The 21635-nt window shown below is 39.2% G+C and overlaps 4 protein-coding genes across 12 annotated transcripts in view; 2 read left to right on the top strand and 2 right to left on the bottom strand.

Moving 5' to 3' along the window:
• Positions 1-6998, bottom strand: part of LOC109544081 (heterogeneous nuclear ribonucleoprotein C-like 3) — a 115305-nt gene extending 108307 nt beyond the window's left edge. For 2 of the 3 annotated variants that reach the window (XM_019914117.2, XM_019914115.2), the window contains exon 1: positions 5462-5718. Coding sequence is in view for 1 of the 3 variants with exons in the window: in XM_019914114.2 (XP_019769673.2) it covers positions 6713-6802 (90 nt within the window). In the remaining 2 variants the exon portion in view is untranslated. Of the gene's footprint in view, positions 1-5461; positions 5719-6712 lie in introns of those variants that run through there. The other variant, XM_019914114.2, reaches the window with a different exon arrangement.
• Positions 6999-7959: 961 nt separating this feature from the next.
• Positions 7960-19068, top strand: LOC109544010. Of its 7 annotated transcripts, none has more exons than XM_019913983.2 (19): positions 7960-8305; positions 8699-8805; positions 9389-9403; positions 9764-9910; positions 10037-10082; positions 10143-10216; positions 10271-10599; positions 10652-11005; positions 11136-13297; positions 13351-13455; positions 13521-13603; positions 13662-13831; positions 14939-15356; positions 15418-15957; positions 16012-16194; positions 16247-16379; positions 16660-16812; positions 17002-17253; positions 17300-19068. In XM_019913983.2, the coding sequence occupies exons 1-19, from the start codon at positions 8185-8187 to the stop codon at positions 17740-17742; spliced, it is 5835 nt and encodes a 1944-aa protein (XP_019769542.2). In that variant the 5' UTR covers positions 7960-8184; the 3' UTR covers positions 17743-19068. The 7 variants fall into 7 exon arrangements, with proteins under 7 accessions (XP_019769542.2, XP_019769544.2, XP_019769546.2 ...); XM_019913985.2 differs by having other exon boundaries at positions 17309-19068; XM_019913987.2 differs by lacking the exon at positions 16660-16812.
• On the bottom strand, positions 19059-20412 carry LOC109544015 (RWD domain-containing protein 1). The gene is made up of 4 exons (XM_019913996.2): positions 19933-20412; positions 19552-19700; positions 19384-19502; positions 19059-19329 (listed from the first exon to the last, which is right to left on the bottom strand). Exons 1-4 carry the CDS (start codon positions 20203-20205, stop codon positions 19154-19156), a joined length of 717 nt encoding a protein of 238 aa, XP_019769555.1. The 5' UTR covers positions 20206-20412; the 3' UTR covers positions 19059-19153.
• On the top strand, positions 20317-21583 carry LOC109544014 (ribosomal RNA-processing protein 7 homolog A). Its single transcript, XM_019913995.2, has 2 exons — positions 20317-20742; positions 20807-21583. The coding sequence occupies exons 1-2, from the start codon at positions 20712-20714 to the stop codon at positions 21508-21510; spliced, it is 735 nt and encodes a 244-aa protein (XP_019769554.2). The 5' UTR covers positions 20317-20711; the 3' UTR covers positions 21511-21583.
• The last annotated feature ends 52 nt before the right edge of the window (positions 21584-21635 follow it).

The raw sequence follows: 21635 nt of genomic DNA on the forward strand, positions 1-21635 counted from the left end.
GACTTTAAAGCTGGATCCGCCCCTGCGCTGATTCCAAACTCGCATCTTCGAGAATATTCACCAACCACCCTGTCCTTTAAGACAGTGACTAAATAATTGAAGTCATCGCATGAATGCAACCAGAATTCGAAAATGTCCCATCTGGGATTTGAAAATCGATCTTTAAAATCTATTGAGAAACTTCTAGAAAAAAGAAATGTTGTCCGGGCACGTAAAAACAGGTTAACGATGTCCCAAACGCTCTTAAAACTGTCCACCAGCAATCCAACTATTGAAACATCAGCAGAAGGAAAGGCAATCTGTTGACCGCAAAAGTGATAACGAGATCGGGAGTTTTTCCGCTGATGTAGTTCTTTTTCGGGGATGACTTGCCAGACGGTCTCCAGAGACGGCATAGAGTCACAATTAATGACGCATGCCTTTCCAGGGCGTGTAAAAACCAGAAAAAGGGATAATCGAGCAAACATAATAACGAACAGGAAACGCTCTCGGTTTATTTAAACTGTGATCAGTGTATTTTCGGGTTTCGGACTGTTTTTGTTCTCTGTTTGATAAGGATTTTGGTAAATACGTGGCTGAGTTCAGCGCAAACAAAACGGGAATTTGACCATAACATAAAGTTGGCACTTTTAAACCATTTATCTTAATGTGTCCAGATTTGATCAAGAACGCCATTTATTAAGGGCAAACTAACTAATCGATTGATCAACGTTCTAACTAATTCGAACAGAACGTAACTTCCCCTTGTAATGAATCGTAAGTTTTAACAAATTGACCTTATTTAGACTCACACCCAGCTGTGTGCGTGTTAGTTTGTTTTAATAAATAATAAGCCCCATCCCTCTCGAATGTCCATTAAATTAATTATTCAGTGTCGTGATTTCGAGGGTGGCCGCCACTGCAAAAGGTCAGGTTATTATAGGCGTCATAAATGTTAACGGAACATTTTTCGAATAGCCGAACGAACCGATGAACTGTGCGAATTCCATTTTTCCCTCTATGGATTAATGGAAAATGTGAAATGTTCCTCACTGCTTTACTTTAAAGGAAAATCGTCGTGTAACTGATTAATTTAGCGAAGCTGAGAAGCCATAGATTTTCTTAATAGTTTCCACTTTGGAGTCGATTGGTATTAAAATATCTTTCTCCAGCTAATTGGCACAGTTGCGTATTAAGACCTACTCATTGCACCTGAAAACGTATTAATTAAATAGTCGATTCGAGTCAGCCAGTTAACTGGAAATCAGCTAATGCAGTGTGTTGCACCGGCTGCTGATTTAAGGAACTTTCTATAAGAAACTTTGCGCAAATGTCAATATCTCAATTTCCTCAAGGCAAATTGGAACTGATAGCTGAAATTGCAGCTGAATCACTTTTCTAGGCTGATTTCTCTCTAAATACGCCTGTCAACTATTTGCTGTTTTTCTGCTCTGTTGAGCTTTGTTCTTAATATTGTTCCATTTTTGTGTTAGATTCAAATTACCTAACAGAAGCTTCACTTGGTGAATCGGGCCTCGAATATTCTATCTATTGGTGGCAAAACGGCGACATTTAATTTGAGCCAATTTTGCGATTTCAAAACTGCCGCGCAAATTTAATGGTTATCTTGAAATTTCCCAAGCGATCCTTCGTATCATAAATGCGCAATTTAGTGCTCAATCTGTTCCTGATGTATCAACAGAAACGTGGCGTAATATGTGAAACGTTGGCATTATCTTGCGCCTAAATGTCTGCACTGTTTCGCCAAACCGTAGGCCCTACTTTAAAATTTATAAAATTATTATTTAGTACAAGTAGCAACTTGTAATTCGCACACCATATAGAAAGTACCTAAGGCTGCAAGCCCTGACGATTTTACTCAAATCGCACAAGATCCTGATTTTTGCCAATCTTATAAATGATGGACCGAAATTGAACGTGTTTGCCCAACTGCACGCCCTTCTTTACAAAATTATTACTTAGAATCCAGAGCTGGCACCAAATTGAAATTTCCGCACCCTATAGAAGACACTTCGGACTCCAAACCCTGATAATTTCGCTTAAATCGCACAAGATCCCCATTTTTGTGAATCTTGTGAATGATGGACCGAAATTTAACATTTCCGGGCAACTGGACGTCCTTCTTTAGAAATTCGAAACATTCAATTCAGCGCAGGCACCACCTTGAAATTCGCACACCCTATAGAAGACACCAAGGGGTCCACACTCTGATAACTTCGCTCAAATCGCACAAGATCCTGATTTTTATCAACCTTGTGAATGAGGAACCAAAATTGAACGTGCTCGGCCAACTACACGCCTTTCTTTGCAAATTTGTACAAAGTCGTGGACAAACATAAATTGAAACCGAAAAAAAAACATTGTACCAAATTTCGCATTCCCCGCATTAGCTAAATAGACCTACAATGTATACACCTATCGGCAAATCAGATGACCAATTATTTATAAACTTGAAAAGTAAAGGTAGTTTATATTAAATAAACAATTCCTACTTTATCGTAAACACAGTTTTAATATCTTGGCCAGATTTTATTACTGCACCTCATTTTATTCAATTAACTCAGCAATGAAAGTTCTGGATGTTTATTTGATGTACTCTATACTTCGGTGTTGCTTCAGCTCGGAAAAGAAACATTAATTTTATAATTTATTAATCAATTTTCACTGGAGCTTGCAGTGGGTGGAAATTTTCACACTAAATAAGTAGCGTATTTTGTTTCTGTCCACAAAGTTGGAAGACACAATAACTTTTTTCAAGAATAAAGTATTCAAAATAAATCGACACACAAAAATGACAAAGATTTATGGGCCGTATTTTGTCACATCATTAATGTGCTTCTTTTACAAAAACACACACACCACAATATTAACACAACTAACATGGATTTACGCCTCGAATGTATGATTAATGAAATCGAAACATCAGAGGGTGTAAATACAATATTAGAGTGATTATTTACACTCCCTGTTTGTGGACTTTAACCAGTCCTTACATGCGACTTTGTCGTGTTTTTGCATTAAGGAATCATCAGCTTGATCGTTTGAATATGTCACTCACAAGAAACATTTATACTATTTCGATGGGCACTCACAAAAGTTACGGCTTCCAAATTAAGGTAAAAGAAAAAACAAGAAGGCAAATGGAAGTGTTCACTATAAGTTCAACAAGTTTTTTCCCCGATCGGGACATAAAAAATCCGATAATTCCACATATCGGATTCAACGGCACGTCCAATAGGAAGACCTAAGTGGCGGGTACATTTGTCACTGTCGGATCCAGCAATGTGTTTATACATTTAAGCGCCGCCATACTCTTGTAGTAATTGAAATAAAATTATTATCATTAAGTTACGAATAGGACAAAGATAAATTACCCCTAATAGTTCTCTATACAACAAACATGATGTCAAGTCACGTTGTTCAACTTTTGCATTTGTATCGCTGGATTCCATTAAAATTACTTATATTAAAAAAATAATTTTTGCATTGATTTAATTCCATCCAGCACTTGCGCCAAAAATACAACCAAAAGTTTTGCATGGTCTCGTTTGCAATAATGCTGAATTTTTAATTAAAAAAATGAAAATGTCAGTTCTTAACACTCAATTTCTTAGTTAAAAGTCCAAAAAGTAATAGTTTTGCGAATTTAAATACCCACTTAAGTGAAGACTCAAAGAGTAAAGTAAATCAAACATAAAAACCAATGAAGAGACACCAATAGAAGATCTTTACCTTAACTTAAAATAAAAACAAACATTTTCGAAACAGCACAAAAAAAAAGTAAGAAATATTTTTGGTTTGGGTAGAGAAATGTTTTCCTTTATCGACAAACTATCAGAACATCACAATTTTATCTTCAATTAATATTTAAATCGTGAATACCTGATTTAAAATTGACTTAAGTACATCTCAAACAATTCGATTCCATCCAATTAAAAACTAAAAACTTGATATTCTCGTAAAAAGAGTTCCAAGCCACAAATAAACTGAACAACTTAAGTAAATCGGGAATTTTGTATAGACCGTGTTTGTGCTTAATAATTAATGGACTTTTTAGAACAAATGAACTCAAAGACTGAATAAAACAACACTATTGGATTGACAAGAATAATGGCGGCGTTTATTCTTTTTACTAACGCTATACACCAAAGACAAATGCCTGCAAAAACGCGACAAAAACACCGTTTCAGACGGTTTTTTTTAAGGGTTTATCATATAAGATCACATAAACCCTTTGGGAAATCGTCCCTTTCAACTTAACAAGCAATAATAAAACATATGTTTAAACTCATATTTTGAAATAAGCTCTTTTGTTGATGAACTGAAGTTTTACTTTTTTATTGTTCCAGTTGATGAGTTTTATGGTAAATCTGAACGAAAAACCAGGAAAGCCGATCAACGTCCAGTGTGAAAATTCTCTTCGGAAAAATGTAATTGAAAATAATGATAATGGACATTTAAGAGAACTTCTGATTCATGCGAAAATGGAAATATTTTACGAATTATCCAGGAAGTCAAAAAACTATTCAGTGGCATAAATACAAAACTGGATCTAGACGAAATTTTATGATTTTTGCAAGAACAGTTGCAAGTGTGCAAGTCAACGTAGGTTTAGCACCAACGCATGGAGACGTATTATAAATGATCAGATCTGCGGTTTTTTCGCATTTGATGAAATGGTTATTTCAGTATCCAGAACCTTATTTAGCATCCGCATTCTTTAAAGTATCCCAGAAATTTCAAGAATTTACATTGCAGAAATAACTGGATTGTCACAGGCATTTGGCCACCGAAATCACCGCATCTGAGTCCGCTGGATTTTTTAATTTCCGCATGGATAAAGCGGTTGACTAGTTCGCATTCTTAATGCTGCCGCAGTTTCATCGTTCACTAAAATTGTTTGCAATTATGTTGTTTGGTTGGTTTCAAATATATTTTTGCTACTTTTTAAATTACAATTTCTCGTTTGACTATTTGCACTGCCTACACATATCCTTAAATAATTTCCATTTCCTTCTCAATCACCCTGTAGACGAAAACCAGTTTCATGTGCAAAGAGGGCGAGGAAAACACACTATTCAACAAGTGGTGCGACAGATGGAAAAAATTGCAATTTAAAAGCTCAAGAAGTGTTTTCAAGCATTATTTTAGACCGAACGGTTCCAATTGAATGAAATTTGAATTGCGGGATCTTATACTTTTCCCGGATATAAAAAAACGAATTTCACACTTTTTTGCAAAAATCACGGAAAACACTGGCGCATTGGATGAATGAATAAGTACACAAATCCATTGAGAAATTGGCGCCCTTTACCGAAAAAAAATGTTAAATAGCAAATTGGCAAAAAAACTTTACAACAATAAAATCTGTAAAAGTGTCAAAGCACGTGTTAAAACCCTTCTGTATGGTATTTTTCAATAAACTTCACGCATCTTGAGACAAAGACAAGAGCCCACTTACCCTCACGAGGAAAACTCGTCACCCTTTCCAGCACCAACCACCGCTAAACACAAACCAAGCAAGTGTTTGCAGTAAGTAAGTTAAGTAAGTACAGCACTATGAAGTGTTTAAAAGGTGTTGAAAACTGCACAGGAAATTCGCAAATGTTTGGAAAGTTATTTGGCGCAAATCGTCGCGTGTTTTCGCTCGCTTGAGGCGTCGCGACGCAAGACGTCGTTTCGGAAAGAGCGCGTTGCGGCAAACTGAAGGATAAGCGGCGTCCGTTGGACGGACGGTGGTAAATAGTGGCGCATCGCGACGTCACATCGGCAAAAATCGAGTTCTATCGGAAAATGGACATGAAACATTGAGGTGAAAATGAACTAGAACAGGTGAATTTGTTGCAATATCTTCTAGATTATAAATCGTGTGTGGTTCGCCTCAAAACTGCCGAAAATCCCCCGATAAATAGCTCAAATATTTATACTTTCACCTCACATTTTCACTCTAATGAGTTGATTTTCAGAACTTTTTTATTGATACTTTTATCTAGCTTGCTTTAAAAAGCGATTTTTGTTTTCACCAACTTTCCTCGGACCAGCACAAGTATATTAATGGAAAAACTTTGTCTGTGACTCCTTTGCCTGTTGGGGGCAAATCAAAAATAAATTATCATCAATAATTACCTTAAAAAATGCGTTCAGTTTAAAGAATATCGAAATAGCGAAACGTTGATTAACATAATAAGCGGCTTTTCTACAGGGTAGTTTTTTAACAATGGCAAATCCAGAAGCTCGATATAGGTACTTACTGCACGACAAATCGAGTTAAAAGTTGTAATTTCGTAATGAAGGTCGTAATTTTAATTCGTTTTCGTGTGATATTCTGCAAATATCTGGTTTAGATACTTAACATTTAATGTCGCGAGGTTTTTTCAGATGATGAGTAAAGTAAATGTTGCAATTTTCGCTTTGATCATAGAACAGCTTATTTACTTGCGACTTTTTGGGTACACCACTTCATTTTTTGCACATTTATATAGAAAATTTATTAGTGGAACTTTCCAACCGAACTCCTCATTTACTCGCAACTGAAGTTCGCTGTTTTCTGTTAGTCATAGTTTTTTCTGAGCATTAATAATAAAATAGTTTTTTCTTTGGCTAGAACTTAATACTCATACTGTATGCATGCCCATTTAAAATGGTTTTAGATTGAAGAAATAAACAGTTTGTTTATCATTTTAGGGTAAAAGTATGAAGAAATCGCACTAACCATTAAGCCACTCATTTCTAAACCGCATCCTTCCAAAGTCTTCAAAACCTGGAGAAGAACTACGAAAATGTCATTCAATATGGATGACATTTAGTCCTGCTTTCCATTCTGACTTCGGGTGACTTCCAACTGACAGCAAACGTCAGGCAAATATAGAGTTTTCAAATCGAGTTTTTTGCACTAAAGTCGCACTCCCGGTCGGGAAAATAGCACCAAACGATAAAGGAAAATTTCCCATTAAAGAAAATTATAAAATTTTAGTACACAAATCGGAAAAACTGCAGAAATTTTTGAAATCTTAACGGAGCTAATTACACACAATCGCAACTATCCGCCATTAAATAATTGAATAAATATGCCGTCAACATGACGTTAATTATAAAATAAATTATTTACATTTTCCAGATTTGGGCGCGTTTTACAACTTTAAGTTTTCCAGTAACGATAAATAGACATTAATTATGAAAATACGCAGAAAATATGTCGCGCCAATTAGCGTAGCTGCACATAAACTGCCTAATTAGTTTCACATGCAAAGACTTTGCGTATTTGGTTTTTCAACTATTTCAGCTGCTGGAAGCTGAATGTATCTAGTTGCTTAATTGCTGGTGAAACCCCAACTGGTAATTACGTGCTTTTGGGTATTATGACCTGGGAGTAAATTATTTTAAATAAAAGGATAAAAATAATTAAACAGCATGTTGCAAAAAACAATAAAAACCCAAATAAACTCCTATGGAGAAGTGCGATAGCTCTAAATTAAATTAAATTTTGCACATGTGCGCTCGCCTATTCACAAATTAAGAAAGTTTTACTAGTTGAACAATAAACTTTAATCATGTGTTTAAATTATTAGGCAACACATGCACATGCTGTGAATAGCGAAAAACTCCTGCACATTAATCGATCCTGATGTACGTGGTGCTCAAAATTTCACTTCTGTTTTATCCAAGTTTTCTTTATTGAAACCAAATTCTTTTTGGTTGTTTAGATCTTAAGTTTCTAAACTCGGGGTGGGTGTTTATGGGCGCATCTAGAAAAATGAAACTTTCCCAGAAAACATTAGGATTTAAGCCCGTGACCCATGCATTCGTATCATCGTTTCATCGTATGAACGGATGCATGGAACACGGGCTGTAGTCGCCCTCTTTACATATTTAGCTCAACTACCGCGTTTCGCTTCTACAGTGTTATAATCTGCGTATTTCCCCATTTCCCCCAAGTGAACTGTTGTCACTAGTGTCAGCCAACTGCCAATGGTGATCGTTAGTGTCACTTTGACTTTACCTCTGACTTATCCTGCGAGTTTTGTTATTGTGTGTTGGTGCCAAAAAGAAACGAATTAAACTCGGAATTGCGAGGCATTTACGCAGAGAAAATTTTGACCAACGCTCTGAACATGTAGCAGAGAACGGCTTTTCCTTCACAATATATCAACCTCCGAAAGTGAACAGTTGCATATTCCAACTGAGATGTATGTGTGTATTGGGGCCAGAAATATGGAATTGTACTGGAGATGGGGCTTCTATCTCACGCTACTCTTCGTAGATTGTTGTACAGGATTTCCTGTCAATTTGCAAGATAATGGCATTGGTGAGTCATCGATTAGATTGTCTATTGTCTCCCACTTGCAGTATTTACTCTCACTACTAACGTAATAGTTAATCCTAACTTGGACGTTGTCTTGAGTGTTTCAACCAAAATCTGATTGATTGCACCAACACCAAGTTTGGAAATGTTTAGCGTTCAATTATCTGCCATTCGAAAACCCCGACAATTTTCAAAAATAAATTGAATGCAAAGTAATTTGCCATGTGGCTGCATCTGTATAGATTATCATTTATCTAAGTTGCTGTAAATGTCAAGGCCGGAAAATGCTATACAGTTTTCTAAAAACTACAACCTGGCCTGTAAACGAGCAGAAAAAAATATTAATCACCAACCGCAGTGGAGAGTTTTGAGTATTGCAAATGTTCAATGTTCCAGGTGAACATACGCAGCTTTTAACGAGTGTAGCTGCTATTCTTATTACGGTTGGCACGATTATAATATTCGCTGGATGTCTCTGTTGCCATAGGCGGAAAGGATTTCAGGTAAAGTTTAATTTCCAATAATTATAAGTAGTTAACTGGACGATTTTCCATTCCTTATTTTCCCTGGTTTTCCAAAATATCAAAAAAATTAAGCCTTAACGGTTCAGGTAAGAGATTCAGGAGAATTTAGCAAGCTTTTGCCATCAGGAATATCTTATGGTAATTGAATCGTTTCCACGTACATTATGTATGTATCATTCTTCAAACGAATCGATTCGTCCAATTTCAAATTCATTCATTGGTAAACAAATTGTAGGCAATTTACGCGCATCGCAAAGATTCATAATGTTCAGCCAAGTTGGTCTAGGCATTCAACTTGCATTTTTAAGGATACTTTTCGTGGCCACAACCTTCATTCTTTACCTCCACTATCGCCTTATACTGATGTTTTGTCTTATATTTCTTACCTGCTATTTAGTGCGAAGATTGCTTTTCCTAGTAATTCATCGTAATCCAGACTTACCGCAGGCTAAAATGAAATTAAATAAATTGTCATATCAATTCTAGCTTATTAATATTCAAGTGTAGTATGTGTTATTTACTAATTTTAATTTTCCATTCGGCTGCTTGGTGATATTTATAGGAAGAAAAGCAAAAGGTAATTATGAAACAGTAACCAATTAGAGCATGTGTTCCTTAAACGCGCCAAATTCAATGGAAATAAACACACAGAACTTTAAAAAAACGTAAATAATATAAACTTTTCATGACTAATGGAATTTTTTCAACAAAATTCCAAATTCAGCAGCAAGAAGATTTAAATCGGCACATGCCTGGCAGTCCAAACGTCGTCATTTCTCGTCCTTCTTACATTTAAATGTGAAAATTTGCGCGTCAATTTACCGTAGAATCTCAATGTTCGTGTTGATTTTAACAACTGTCTATGGCAGTAAGTACAGTATAGGTTTCAGTTGGAGATGGGAATGATTTATTGAATCTAAACACTTCAATTTTGCAGGAATTTCACAATACTCCTATGGTAGCGTCGACCGTGACTAGCTCGGAACAAGGCCATGTAAACCCTATAGGGAATGGTGAATTTACCATTTTCACCCCATTACATCCGCCCATAAATAACAATGTATTTATGGTCAATGAACAAGAGGTGAGTGGCAATGCTTAAGCCCTAATGAAGCGTTCATACAATAAGCTTGCTAAAAATGGGATTTTAATGGCGATTTTCTCGCACTTCATACGCAAAATAATCAAATCCGATTGTTGAAATTTCCAGAGGCGCATCGGGGACGCTGAACACGTCGATGTGGGCCGATGGTTCGGTGAGTAGTTTTCCTCATTTTTAAAGCGCCCGCGTTAACTCTGAGGTCTTCGTGTTCCAGATGGGGCTAAAATAGACTTTCCAAGGGAAAAGCTGAAGTACATCAGGGAGTTAGGAAATGGGCACTTTGGCAAGGTTCGTCTATTCATAATCCGCTTCCCCCAGCAAGTTCTAGAGAGTTGGTTTTAGGTAGTGGAAGGCGCAGCCCAGGATCTAGATCCCGACCGGACCTGGACTCCAGTGGTGGTGAGAATTCTGGATATCGCATCAAGTCCGCGTGATCGTCTCTCGTTTCTGCAAAATGCGCTCTTCTACTTGGCGCCGGAGCATCCGAACATTCTGGCCCTCAAAGGTCAATGCCTGCGATCGGCCCCTTTGCTTCTGCTCCAAGAATCCTGCAGCGCCGGAGATTTAAAGTCCCGACTGAGAACTGTGGGCAGTGAGGACCGGATACTGCAATGGTGCTTTGAATTAACATCCGCTCTAAAGCATCTGCACGAAAACAACTTGATTCACCCGTAAGTACTCTCAGAGTGCAAAAACGCAATCTATAGCTTAGGTTTATTTCAGCGATTTGGCGGCGAGAAACTGCCAGCTTTCCAGCGATCTCACTCTCAAACTCGGAGATTACAGCTTGAGCTTCTCCAAGTATCCAGAAGATTATTACAGAAACGGCGTGCCGCTTATACCAGTACGCTGGAGGTCTCCAGAATCTCTCGTTTGCACCCCAACAACCATCCAACCCAAGCCCCTGACCAAGGAGGCGAATGTCTGGAGCTTAGGAGTGGTTATGTGGGAAGTATGCGAAAACGGATCTCAGCCTTATGGCTTTTTAAACGACGACGACGTGATTTCCCGAGTATTTGGACCGGAAAGCCTACGACTGGATGGCCCTAGTAAACCGCAAATGTATTCCGACTACATGTAAGTGGGTTGCTTCATTTCATTACTCCTGGTTAATAAAGGCCTCAGTGGAACTGGTCGTTTTATACGGTCGGGAAACTCTTTTGGTAATGACAACACTGGTTATTTCACCTGGATGTTTTTCTTGCAGCTTTCGCCTAATCAAAATGTGCTGGAGCAATAAAGAATCCAGGCCTCAAGTGGCTCAGATCGAGTTTATGCTGTCCGATTTGTACCAAGTGCATCGAAATACTCACAACCTGGGGGCCAATTCAGACTTTGACCAGCGCTGGGAGTCGCTGAAACCCAACGTGACTTCAAACACGGACAAACATACAGTGAACATTGAAATGCAAACTAAATCCATTTCCAAACAATTGTCGCCTAGTTTGAACAATTTGCATGGATCCTTGGATAATTTGCTGTGTATGCAGCCTTTGACCAAAAACGCTAAAGACATGAATCCGGAGGCGACTCTTCACTTCAAGTTGGGTTCTGGCACTAAGCAGAAAACCGAAGAGTTGAAAGAATCTCCAATTCCGAACGATAGTTTAACGGATAGTTTCAATTTCAAGCAAGCAAGTAGTGGCAGCGACACGGAAGAGGAGAATTGGCGACGGAAAGTGGAACGTGGGGCTTACAGTGAGAAGGTGCGGTTAAAGTCGCGCTCAGTAGCTGACCTGATGGTGCTCACGCACGTCGATTACTCAGAGTCAGAGTCGGAAACTCCAATGCCCAGCATCGATTACAAATCGAACCGAGGGCCGAGGAAGTCGAATCTGGAAAATGTGAGCCTAAACTTCAGCAGCGAAGGCAATTTGCTCAGTCTAGAGGACACTTTCGAGCAGGAGTTGAAGAAAATGCAAGTGGAAAGACGGGATAGTTTACTGTTTGTACCTGATAACAAGAGTCAAAACTTGAGCGTGCTACGCGAGCTTAACAGTGCAACTGAAATCAAACCTCCTAATCAAATCTACAATGTTTTCAATGTGTCGGTTGATAAATATCGCCCAATGCCAACAGGAATTCACATGAATAAAACATTTTCTAGACAAGACAGCGAAACCAAGAAAATAGAAGACGAAAGTGACAAACACCCACCAAAACACAACTTGCCTGATATATTAGCTAGTTTAGACGAGGATCACGGTCAAGCCAACGTGGATTTATTGGAATCGAACTTAATTCCAGCTAAGAGCGCTGAGCGGGATTATGAAGAAGAATCTCAAATACCAAAGGACGACCCCGAACTAAACGAATCAAAAGCAGAAATTAAGGAATCTCAAATCGTACCTGATTTATGTAGTGAGAATGTAGAAAATAGCGTTAGTATTAACTCATGTTTAAGTTATTCGCCGGAGAAAATGGTTTCCAGCGAACCGAAAGCCAGAAAACCCGACGTGTTTACCGACCAGTTCTTACCGGAAATTAAACCGCAGTTCATCAAAGGCCCCAATATGATGGAAGCGAGGAATCTTTCCAGCCCATCTCCCAAAGAAACCTGCAATAGTTTGCCGCAGATTTGCCTTGGTGTAAATGAATTCTTAAGCGCGGAGCGGAAAACTGCGTTATTGGAAACTACCGCCCCTAGTGAAAACTGTAACAGCACAAACTCAGAAGTTCCAGAAATTTGTGACGTTCCACCGACTAGCCCTCCAACAGATAGCTGTGAAAATAAAACCGGCGGAAAGTTAGATAGTGAATTGCCGAATTTGCCCAAAGTAGCGTTTGATGTCAGCGACAGCCAGCAGGAATCCAAGCCAAACTTACTGACGCATGCTTTGGTATTTAGCAGCACGCCTTTTGGGAAAAAATCCAGCATAACATTTACTGAACCGCCTGGAGTAAACCTATTTGATAGCCAGACAAATGATTCGAATGAATTGTTCACTTCCGCGATTAAAGAAAGCGGCCCGAACCAAGAGGAGAAACTAAACTACTCGCTGGAAACTTGGGACAACTTTCTAGGAAAATCGTTCGATTCCAACAGGGAAACCAACGAGAATTTCTTTGATAGTTTCACTTCTGAACCGCAAAGCATGCTGTTCTTAGAGGAAAACATTCAAATCGATACTAATAATGAAGAAATCAAGGGGCGCGCTATGATTGACGGAACATTTTTAGTGGAAGGAAACAATACATTTACTGTCGATAATGCAACTGAGCAACTGGAAAATCAAACGTTTACTAAAAAAGCTGCCGATGGGACCTTTTCAATCGAGCCCAAAAATGATTCATCTGCAACCCTATTAGATGCTGCCATCAATGGGACTTTTGTGCTTCAAGACAGCCCAGTGGACGATGGTCTCAAAGGTTTGACCAGCAAAAATATTGGTATATAGAATATACAATGCTTTTTCTTGTAGATGAGGGGAACGGTGAAGATTTGAAGACCTGCGGGGGGTGGTTTTTGCACCCCCAATTAAACAACGAGCAGTTAGCTGAAGAAATTGAGTCACAAGCTAGCACAAGTTGGTTGAAACCGCTCTTTGAGTAAAATGAGATATTTTTTAATGAAATTTGTTCTTCCTTTTAGGCAGCTACATCCGATACGGCATGGATGATGAAGTGGTGAGCGCCCTAAGGAATGAATTATTGGCGAAGCTTCCACAAGCTCAGGTAAAAGTTTTCGTCTGGTTTTTCCCGAGGTTTGGTGATGTTTTATTGGATTTTTTAGAGTGCGCCGCAGGAAAATATCAAAGAAGAAGAGGAGTGGAATCAGGCGGAGCGCAACGAAATTTTTCTAAGGTACAACGCTTACAACACGATGCTATCGCCCATACCAGAGGAAAACAGCTTCGAACTGAATGATGAAGAAATGGGAATGCTCGCGCAAATTAGTCCAAAGTAAGTGATTTTCTCGTTGTTTTGGGCATGTGCTTTTATTTGAAGAACTTCGCAGCGATATCGGATTTTAATTTCATGCATCGTTCAAGCAATAAAACCGCAAAATGATTTCTTCTTCTGATGCAATGACATTGAAACCTATCGCTTGCATTCATCGTGTGATTGCATGATACCATTTACATTCATTTTCACTCTTCAGGAGAAAACATAGGCAGAGGCAAGCTCAGACTTTAGAAGCCTGTATTAACCAATAGCACCCCTATATCCCTAACCAGTTTTATGCTTCCTAATTTATTTTGTCAATAGTTTTTATCCATTATGTTGGCTTTCGTCAATTCACGGTCACTCGTTTATTGTATTCATTTTGTTTTCATAGTTTAAATATATTTGTTTGCATTGTTTGGCTTTTTTATTTATGTTTACACTGCTCACTTACTAACCATCGTCCTAAGGCACTTTTCCGTATTAATATGCTTCTCTAATATCCTACGTAAATTTAACATCCTTTGGGATAATGATAAACAAGTTTTTTGGGAATATACACTTTTTGGCACAACAAATAGATTAGGATATAATGGAAGTCCTGGTTGTGCCGAACCGTTCAGGAGGGGCGCCGGAGAACTTAAAAACACTAAACTTGTCGATGGTTCAGTTTTTGCCATGCAATCACGCACTACTTTGACGACCATTAGATTTCAACGTATTTGTTGCTTGCTGGTTATAGCGCGTATTGGTAAAGGTTTCCGCGTGAACCAGCGTCGTATCTGAAGGGCTCCGCACAACAAATACATTATAATTTAAGGGACTTCGAAGTTGTGCTGAACTTTTCTCGCGTAAAAAACGCTCTTACTCGGCACAACAAATACATTAGGGTGTAAATAGGAGTCGAAGTTGTGCCGAACCCTTCAGGAGCGACGCTGATTTGCAACTGGAAAAACCAAGCGATCAGTATGTAACTAATGCAAATTGAAGTATTGGCGTCGGTCGCAAGGGTTTGTTTCGTTCGCTTTCACGGCGATTTTTAGATGTTGAATGGGTAAGAAGGAAAGCAATGGAACTGCAAAGGAAAATCCTAATCTTCACCTAACAAATTAGTTTTTCTTCTAGATACGAAGACTCGGACAGCGATTGGTCTGATGAATTGCCGCCAGCATTGTCTTCGCATACTAACGATAGCGTTTTTGTCAAAAACGCCCAGACAGCAAGCCAAAGTTCCTGTTGCTCTAATGATACGCTTTTCAATTTCGACGATTTTGCATCTGCGAACGAAAAAGAGCCCGAAGATATTGCAGAAGCATATCGATTAAACGACGGGAAGCTTGAAGATGTTACCGATGCCAGTGAAGAGAAAACGATGAAACTTGGTGAAACAACTGAGTCGTTTAGTGATAGTGCTAGCAATGAGCAGAAGAACGAAGAGGTGGCTGTAAAGCCCAGTGGGGGTGAATACCCGATTTATTTGAATGCGTTTTTGGAAAATGAGCGACATCATTCAGCGGATTTTCCTGCTTTCCCAACAAAGGTGGTGAGTCGTATTGCAACTTAAACATCTCGAATATCTCCAGCACACTTTTCTTCGTTTCAAGGTGGCCCCTTTACCATCTCCGGAAGACAAGCCGTGGAAATCGTTGCCTGCTTCCCTACTAACGTTCAAATCGATCCAAAGCCCCAGTTTATCAGACGAGAAGAATGAAGACTTTTGTAGTAAACCCGACAATGAAGACAATCTGTATGAAAGTCTGCCGTCTGAAACGTATTACAGTGCAGAAACCACTCTGGCCAAAGAAGAAGAATTGGATGTCTACAAATTCCCGTTTGCCGATGAAGCCATCTCGAATATCTACGAAAATCTCGATAACAACGTCCCGTACGTGAACGTTGCTTACAAAAGCGATTCGGCCGCTGAAGAATCTCATGATATGCTGGGTGTTTTAACGGACATCAGATTTAGCGGTCCGATCGACAGCCAACTGATGTCCACATCGTTTAGCGAGAGCAACGAGGCAGAAGAACAGGATTGGGAAAGCGGTTCGGATACCAGATCCAGCTCAAGCGGGGAATTCATCTGGAAGGAAGGCGAGCATGAAGAGTCTCTAAAAGCTCTGAAAGCTGCCCCTCAGGACATGGTAAGCACACGTAACTCTTCAGTTGGTCTTTGACGAATGACGCCGCTGTTTCAGTTGGAAGATATTCAGCCTATGGAAGAAATTGTTGAAGAATCCACGGAAAGAGACATAAGCACCAGCAGCAGCGAGGAAGAGGGCGACAATTTGGAGTTCGTTCCTTCGGCATGGGACAAATTTGCAACGCCCTCCAAATCGGCGTTACGTTCGCCAGATAAGAGCTTGGACAGAGCGGAAATGGTAAGTGGTTGTTTCGATTATCTGGCCCATTTTATCGGAGGTTGTCTTCCAGAAAAAGTCCAAAGGCGTGTGGTTCAAAAAACAGAAGTATCATTGCGTGTATGAATACCCACGAGAGCCGGAAAGTCCGGTGCTGCAAAGTCAGGACCTGTGGAAGCCCCAGCTAGACTTTGTTGCGTTTGCTGGTAAGCGTTAGGAGTTTAGAGCTTTAGTTACCTTGGTTGCGGCTATTTCCTCAGTGCAGACCTTCGTCTTCTTCTGCCGCTTTTGGTGTTAGATTATTGAGCCATTTCACTCACACTCATCCCAATCATCACCATCTTCATCTACTCTCATTTAGAGCAACAAGGTCACATTCTGAAATGAACATCATACCATGACTGTTGTTGTTCTAGATCTAACTAGTTTCACTCATTAGGTTCCGGATAAATAACAGTTCATGTGTGCTAACCGTATCGATTCCAGACTGGGAATTCGATCCAGAGATTTGTTTGCCTCCGCCCACTGCTGAAAGCGACCTAAACCCCAGCAATTTTACCTTCAAACCGAAAATTAACAACAGTAGACGTAGCTTGTATTATCTCACCAGTCCCATCGATTTTCAGGGTGATGGTTCAAGTAAGCAACTTTAACATGCTTTTTATTCAATACTTTCAACTGCCTCTACCGGCTGTAGGAGCCAGTGTCTTGCACCTCTACACCCACAGTCTTAGTACTAAAACAGCAAGCGTTCTCTCAACTAAACTTGCGCACACTTGCGCCAAACGTTTAAAGCGTCGAAAAGGCGAATAAACATGGATTTTCTAGGTGCTCCTAGAACCCCAGATTATGACTGCCAAGTGGTGCCAACTAATCGCCAGTTGGACGATACAGGGTGTTCGCAATTCTTCCCTGGAGCGAGCAGTTGGATGGAAAACATCACCCCCGACAGTGGCTTGGAAGACTGCACCCCTGTTAGTGAATCTTCGGGGTTTTCTGACAATTTTGCCTCCTTCAGGCCGGTCGCTTCGCTTAGAAAATTGGCCGAGCAAGCCGTTAACAGGAGCAAAAATAATGAAGGTAAGCTTGTTTTGGGGGAAACCATTGGATCTTCACGGAAAACTAGATGTTTTAGGCGGCTTGCGGCACACCAGGAGCAAGCTGAAGCTGGATTTGCCGCCCAGTCCCAGTGCTTTCACCTCAGGGAAAACCTTCGTGGTGGAACCTTTGCAAGACATGGAAATAATCAGGGAAAAGCCCGCTTTTTCCACGTTCGGGAAAAGCAGGTTTTTGGTTCAACACGTCGACACGCCCACTGATGAGAATTTGCCGCAAACGAAGAACGTTTGCTTCGACGTTTTGCCCTATAAGCCAATTAATATAATTCCGGTCAAGAGCGAGACTGTTCTGTATGAACTGTTGAACGACAATTTCGTCGATAAGAAAGGGCATTTTAACAAGGGCGAGGCCAGTTTGCTGGATAGTGCCGATGAAGACAGTGGCATTGAATCCAGTACTCTGGAGCGGAAAAGTAAGGCAATTCAACGAGATAATGTAAAGACGGAATAAGGAGTGAGTGTGAGCGCATTTATTAAATGTTTGTCCTGAAATCCTGCAACTGTTAGGATTTTCCTGTGTGGAGAACTCGGTCCAATTAAAATATTTAACTGAAATACTAACTTGTCCTTTAACAAGAAAGGGGCGAAGTAGAAGGAAAAACACCTGCACAAAACCCTTATGTATTTATAGGAGTAATTTGGCTGAAGGAGCACATGAAAATCCGGTCATGACCGGGAGAAATTGCCATCTATTCTTCATTTAATGTTTATTGTAAATGTTCAATTCGTAATACTAGGATATCTAAGATGTTGCGGGACTGGAGGAGTTTTCGGTCAGCGCTTTGCGGAAAAAACATGTTCTATTGGCGTTTTCTTTGGCCGAAAACTCCATCATTTTCGTTAGATCTTTGAAGATTTTTGATCCCTTTCGTAGCTTATAAATTATGCTTGAATAGAGAAAAGAAGGCTTTAAAACGAAAAGCATGTCTCAAGATCTCAGTCATACATAAGTTGAGCGCGTGGGCCCAAATACCCAGCCATACAGGGTGTTGCAGATTTCAAGTGATTAAAACAAATGTTTACCATTTTTGCAACATTCACCTGAATTTACACTGTGAAAGTCAATGAAAAAACAACAGCAGTAATATCAGAAAACATTCCATTTTCTAGGCAAGCAATTTAATTGGTATTGTGTTTTAAATTCGCGTATTTCAGTCTCCCATAGGTGTTTTAAGTTGTAATCGTTGAAGATTGTGTGTTAGTTGGGACACCTTGCCTGTAAATGCAACAAATTATGTGATATTTTTGGGGTTTCGTTGTCTGTTTAAGTATAGTTGTTGTGTTTCCTAGTAGCCCAAAAGTGTTTTGTTCAAAATGTGATAACGAATCATTGGTTTTTAAACGTCCAATATAAATTATCGATTTTACTAGGCGGTTGTACTTTTCGAATATATTTTGGTAAATAATACCTTCTAATCTTATAGACTTGAATTTCTTGCAGTAAAAATGTTGCCAACAATAGAGATGTAGCGTTCATTTTCACAGCATATCACCCTCGTTTAAAATACATGAGTACAAACATAATATTCTTAATTTTTCCCGTAACTTTTAAGTAGTAAAGTACTAACATAAAAAAATCAGTTTTAATTTCAAGCTTTATTTAGATAATGTTTAAGATGTATTAAGTGTAGATATTTTTGTAGTTATATTGTTGTCCGTATCGGATTAAGAAATGTGGTTATTGATTCTTGTATCAGTAGGGAGTAGCAGTATTTGTATCATATCGTTTTCCAGTAGGTAGTTATATGTTAATAAATAAACAATTAGTGACCATAAATTGGTTTTTATCTTCCTCTAGTTTTAGCGCGCAATGTTTTCTATCTAATTTTTTTAAACACAAACTATAAAATTCCTACAATTATCTATGAGGAATCGCTGTTGTAGTTATTGGGATCAAAGTCTTCATCATCCTCATCATCCAGGTCAAGATCATCGAGATCTTGAAACAAGGATTCATCGACTTTTACACGATCTCCTTCGTCTAGGAACTTGAGATCGGATTCATTCAGCGTATTATCGGTCATAAATAGCTCACGACCTTAAAATGGATTCCACTCTAGTCTAGTATATTTAGACGCAATCTTTTACGTACCTGTTAATTTTCTACCCTCTTTCTCAGCCAGTTCCCTCTTTTTGTCTATCCCAAAATCCTCCTCAAACTGTTGTCTCCATTTTAGGAACGTTTCGATTGTAACTCTTGTACCCTCAAACCTTGCAAAACTCACAATGAATTTCAATCACTCATCTGCCCAGCACCTACCTTTTACGTTCGGCTTCTTCAAGCTCCTGTATTTTTCTAGCTTCTCTTTCTTCTTTGTTCTTCTTATCTGCCTCATATTTACTATGCAGCCACTCTTGGGCTGTGGAAACTAGAGTGAATATCATCACTGTACCTAGGTTTTCCTTTATCTAGATTGTATAAATAAAGTAAGACAAAGTCCTATTTTAGTGGCTAGTTACTCTTAACATTACGGTTACAACCAGCTGCTATTAGTAAAGTCGATGGTATTGTTGAGAGGGTTGATGGAGTTTGGAGGAGGATTTGCATAAAAATGACGGGTTTGGCCGATACCTGTTTGGGTGTTCTAGTGAAATTACTAGCTAAGTTTCGGAGAACCCAAGTGAAACATCTAAATCTTACCTGTTCGTCCAGATGTTTGAGCAGCTCAGACTCGAAGGAGCCCTCGAAGTTCTCCGCATTTTCTATTTCCACTATCGGCTCTTCATCGGGGTATTTTGGGGTATAAGTAACTACTAAGTCGCACAATAAGCCAGTATTGCTTTCCGGATCGTAGTCCTCTGTTTTGATCGGTATTGAGAATTTATAGGGCTTCGCCGTTATAATTTCAAAGTCCCCATAGTATATCGATTCTAGGGCTTCTATTTCACTTTTCTGTTCCTCTACATAGTCCATTTTCGCTTGAACATTTAACTATTCAGCCAGTTATCGAGAATCGTGTACTTATTGACAAGTCTCTAGGCATTTTTTCATAACCACAAAGTTTAGTATTTTATAACCTAGAAGCATGATACTGTGGCGAACTCTATCCGCCTATCGAAACGCCGCAGATCTTAGTGGGTGAGATATAGCTGGCGTTTCGATTGGAGTTGCTACTTCAGAAGTTGCGCATAGAGTTCGCCACAGTATCATGACCTAGAAGTGAGTGTTTTCGAAACAGAATAAATCCTGGTAGAGATGGCAATTTGAACTCTTGAAATTATTATTATAGCTAAATAATACTAAACAATATTAATGTAAATAATAATAATAATTTTTAAAATCCAACTGCAAAATTGCTGTTTAATTTGAAAGTTGCGGAGTAGTTGCAAAGGTAACTAACTAGAGGGGGCCTGAAATAACTCAAAAATCCATCAAGCAAAAGTTAGGTTAATTCACCGCTATTCCAGCTGTAAACAACAATGTGTTCCAAGACAATTCAGGGCTTTAAAGGTGAGTTAAAATAAGTCCTTCGAGTTTCAGTCAAGTTTGTTCTAAGACCCGTTTCGTTTTTAAGCCGTCACAATTAGGCTCCCCGATGCCGACACTCACCCGCACGAAATTTTCCTAAAGGAGCACTCATTGCGGCACTATGAAGACGACAAACCGCCTGGAAGAACTTTGTTTGTGTTGAACATTCCCAGTTACTTTGAAAACAAACATGTGCAAAGTTTATTTTCAGCTACAGCCCCCGTAACTAAAGTGATAATGCCCTCAAGTCCCGGCTTCAAATCAGCCCATGTGGTGTTTGCTAAGCCCGAAGGCCTTTCGAAAGTGCTGGCTTTGGATGAGATCCGGATGAGCCAGAGTGGTGTAACATTTGAAACTGGGCTGAGCAAATGGGTGGAAGAGTATAACAATTCCATTAGAAACCCAGATGAGTTAGCGAACGAACTGAATACTTTTATGTTGAGATACGACAAGTCTCAGGCGAAATCCAGCAAGCAGGAAAAGAAGCTGTCGCAGGAAGTGGATGATGAGGGATGGACTGTGGTGACTAAAAAAGGCCACAAGCCAGGCATTGCAAATAAGGAAAGCGTGAAAATAAAACTCGCCGGAAAAATCGTTGAGAAGAAACGGAAGAAGGAGCTGAAGAACTTCTATACCTTCCAAATAAAAGAGGGCAAAATGAAGAATCTAACCTTGCTACGGAAGAATTTCGAAGACGCCAAGAAGAGGGTGGAGGCAATGAAGAGCTCAAGGAAGTTTAGGCCCTATTGATCGAGAAGAATGTTGAATAAATGAAAATGTTGTAAATACCAAAATTCCAATAAATGCCCTATTTTCCTTAGTACAACCCTGTTGCGAATTAAGTCGATCAGGTAACCGAGGAAACTTATCTGAGT

The sequence above is a fragment of the Dendroctonus ponderosae genome, unplaced genomic scaffold (genome assembly GCF_020466585.1).
Source record: "Dendroctonus ponderosae isolate FM_Combo_2020 unplaced genomic scaffold, Dpon_F_20191213v2 Dpon_F_20191213_4, whole genome shotgun sequence".
Lineage (NCBI taxonomy): Eukaryota > Metazoa > Arthropoda > Insecta > Coleoptera > Curculionidae > Dendroctonus > Dendroctonus ponderosae.